The following is a 3,897-nucleotide window of genomic DNA, read 5'->3' as shown; positions in this document are numbered from 1 at the left end:
GGGGGGGGGGGGGGGTTTCCAGACATTCAGATTCAAAGAAGTACACGCAACGTGGCTGAAATAAGCATCATTGGTGGATATGCATATGATTATGTGGATCTAATCTGATTGACTGGCTTCACCACTAAAAGTACTCAACATTGCACAGACCTGCCTTAAGTTTGCACTGTAAGCTCTTTTCAGAGACAGATTGCAATCGAGAAATTCTAACACAAAGTCTTATCTTCTTTGGATGATTGAAGAGGCTCACCAATCTCTATTGTGGGTAAATTTGATATTAGTAAAGCAAATGTACTTTTCCAGTGATCATATTTTTTTCAGAGTCTCTTTAATTTTTTTTAAGGGAGAGAGTGGTAGAAGACAGAAATGCAGAGTTAAAAACTGTATGAGTCAGGTATTATTATGGTCATAGCTCCTAAAATTCCCCCAGTGGCTACATTCACTGACCTTTACTAAAACCAATTTATTCAAGAGAGAAAACGCCTGATCTGTGGTGCGATGGGTCAATTATATTATCTCCCATGAGATTTTGCAACTAAAAATAACCAAATGGATGGTGAATGGAGCGTAAAACTTCACGTTCATTAGAATGGATCATCATTTTATCATTGCCCTTGTTCCTATCTTTCCCTGCGTTTGGTTGTTCAGCTCTTACTTTTGTTTAAAAAGTTGGAATAATGTTTGTGCAATAACAGACTTCACTCATGCTCACTCTCTTTTCTTCTGTGTCTGTTTTTCTTAGACCGTGTCAGTCAGTATGAGGTGGCAGTGGCATATATAAAATCAAGACTTGAAAAATAATCTAGGCCACTTCCTTCATTGTATGAAGGTGGGTGACGAATCCCATGTAAAGTTAAACAGCTTACTAACATCACACAAACACAGAACTTATTCTAGAACTGGGGTTTTCCCTCTTACATCATTAAGACATCATTAAAGGAAAAGATTTAATGGTAATAACAAACTCCTAAATAGCTGGATATTAGAGCTAGGAACAATTGAGATACAAATATTTCTAGAATGCAAAGAAAAAAGGATCCTAGTTATAACAAACACTGCCGGAGAACTCATCCCCTCTTCAAGTTGAAAGATCAGTGACTTTTCTTACAACATACCTTTAAAACATACAGTGGGTACTTCTCATATGAGGATCCAATGTGGATTTTTTTAAGCATCTTAGGATGCCGCTCAGTTATAACTTCTATCCAAGAATAGATCTGTTCAAGCAGAAGCCACAGGTTAGTTACAGGGAGCGTTTAAAGTATTTCCTGACCAAAGGACGAAGACAACTTCTTCAGAGAAAGGAGATTCCTCTAAAACTTTTGTATATGGAAGAAACGAGGAACTAAAGCACTTGGAATGAGATGTTTCTTCTTCTATTTAGAAAAATTAATAAAATTAAAGTTTTGATCAATGCTGAGTTTAGAGAAAGAGTAAAAAAGTACTGAGAAATGAATGGCAACATAGAAAAAGTTAATCTGTACTGTACAACCTCTAAAAGTTACCTTTATAGGCTCATCATGTTGAGTCCCTGCCTCTGTGTATGAGACCCTCTTGCCATTCACTCAAGAGTTCATGTTTACATAAGACTTAAAATAAAAAAATTTGCTCTTCCAGGTGAAGGGAGCCTGAGGCACTGTGTTTACCCAGCACAAATAGCAGTATCACCGTTTCCCACTGAACCGCATAAGCACAGTGAGGTTGGTGGACTGGCAAGAGGCAAAGATGAGGAGAGTGTGGAGAAAAACAACTTTCCTTCTGGAGAAGTCATTTGATTCGGGACCTCCCTCCCAGGCTGTAGTACACCTGTATTTCAGTTTTTGTCAAGATCATCGTTGGAGGGAAAAGAAAAAGAAATTCTAGAGCTGCTCCTGCTTCTGAAATGGGAATGGTCAAGCCTTGGCTTTGTCTCTGGGAATTTTTCTAGAGAGGATTTCAAGTAGCAATCCTACTTGATGAGAACTGGAGCCACTGACTTTCCATAAGTGGTATGTGTGAGTGACTGTCCCCAAGCTGAGAATGAAGAGACCCTTGGAATTCCTGCTTGCTGCCACATACTGACACTCTCAGTGTCTGGGGTGTCCAAAATTAAACCAGCAAGGATGTCTTCATTGGAATTCCACTTCCTGCGTTACTCTTCTAGGTATGAATATACCTAAGAGGACTACTACCTGATATTAACTTATACTATAGCTTTGATAGCTCAGTGAAATTCTTCCAATAGGGGGAGGTTGCATTGTATAAAGTCAACTTTACTGGCAAATGTAACTCATTTCACATTCTAACCTGGGATAATGAAGGAAACAGTCTTTGATGAACTCTTTGCTCTTGTCATTTGCTTTAAGAAGTATTTTCTGGCTGTTAAATATTGATGTTTCTCACTCCAGTGAATTACTTAAATTTTTCTGATGTGACCAAAGAAATCTTCCTGCCTATCAGATCATCTTGTGAGTAGGGCTGATGAAAAGATCACCATGGAAAGGGAAAGAAAGACTCAGAGGAATTACCTTAGAGCAAGATCACCATGGTTTCTATAAAAGGCTTAGAAGTATGTGAAGGCAGGAGAGAAGTCCCAAACATTGTCTGCAATGTCATGGGGATGGATTGATGATGTCCTTCAAATTCATGTTAAAGCCCTAAACTTGGTACCTTGGAAAGTGATTGAATTTGGAGATAGGATTATGTTAAAGTGAGACCCTTAGAGTGGGCTCTGATCCAATCTGATTGGTGTCCTTAGAAGAACACCAGAGAAGAAGAGGAGATAAGGACAGAAAGAGTCGCCAGGGATGTAGATACATAGAGAAGTAGCTGTCTGCACACAAGGAGAGAGGCCTCAGAAGAAATCAGGCCTGCCAGCATCCTGGTCTGGGACTTCCAGCCTCCAGAACAGTGAGCAAATACATTTCCATTGTTCAAATCACACTGTGTATCTTGTCCAGGAATCCCTAGCAGATGAACACAGTTGTATACTTAGTATCTCTTTTCATGTCATTCCAACTCTTTCTTCAGGATATGGAAACATAACTTTTTAAAATAAAATAATTAAAAATATATTTTTGGAAGTATTTGAAAATGCTTCTGTTTAAGGCATCCTCTTTTCCCATGACACTCAGCACAACAGTGACACTTTCACCTTCTGCATTTTGAAAACCATGTCTTTCTAGCCTCTCTGCTTCAAGTTTGTTATGTACTGCTGTTGACAGGCCAGAGGGAAGCGGCCTATGTGGAACAGTACAGAGTACGAGAGGTAAAGGAGCAGATGCAATTTTAAGATCCCCATCCATCAGCCAGGCATATGGATTCTAGAAGCAGACTGAATTCTGGTTTAACTAACTGGAAAGCAGCAGATGTACTTAAAGATTAAATACAAAATTGATTTTTATTACCCAAGTCTTAGACGTCTTAAAAACATGGATGTGATCCCTAAAAGTTTCTGGGCACCTAGTCAAAAATGATTTAAAAAAACAACCAAACCTATATTAGGCAATATAGCAGTATGCTCCTAAGAAAGACCAAGAGTGATCAAGGTGTTTTATTATAGTGTATAAAAAAGAAAATTCTTTGAGGTATTTACTCTTTAACTAACAAATATGGATAAAGGACTCTTAATGCACTATGGGAAAGCAGCTGAGGGAAGTGAACGTGAGAAACAGTTTCAGATTTCCTCTAGAAAGACTGAAGCCTGGAAGTACTAATAGAACAGAAATCCAGTTTCTTAAAGGTTAAAACAGGAATCTATGATTATGATTATTACAGTTAGTTTAAACAGTTTCCTCAGGGGAATAAAATACATTTATTTATACTGTATTAACTATAAACGAATATATTGCTTTCATCAGTGAGGTAATCTGGCAAGTATTCTGGTGATTTTTTTTTTTTTTTTTTTTTGGCTGTTTC

General features: G+C 38.0%; 1 protein-coding gene across 2 annotated transcripts in view; it reads right to left on the bottom strand.

Annotated features, from left to right (window-relative positions):
- The window catches only part of Cpb2 (carboxypeptidase B2), a 49,029-nt gene that overhangs the window by 25,046 nt on the left and 20,086 nt on the right, over positions 1-3,897 (bottom strand). The window contains exon 5 of one of the 2 annotated variants that reach the window (XM_015484300.2): positions 1,116-1,217. The exons of the other annotated variant lie outside the window; for it this stretch is intronic. Coding sequence (XP_015339786.2) covers positions 1,116-1,217 — 102 coding nt within the window. The remainder of the gene's footprint in view (positions 1-1,115; positions 1,218-3,897) is intronic. 2 annotated transcript variants of the gene reach the window in all.

This window comes from Marmota marmota, unplaced genomic scaffold (genome assembly GCF_001458135.2).
Source record: "Marmota marmota marmota unplaced genomic scaffold, marMar, whole genome shotgun sequence".
NCBI lineage: Eukaryota > Metazoa > Chordata > Mammalia > Rodentia > Sciuridae > Marmota > Marmota marmota.
This window is presented reverse-complemented; position numbering and strand designations above follow the sequence as displayed.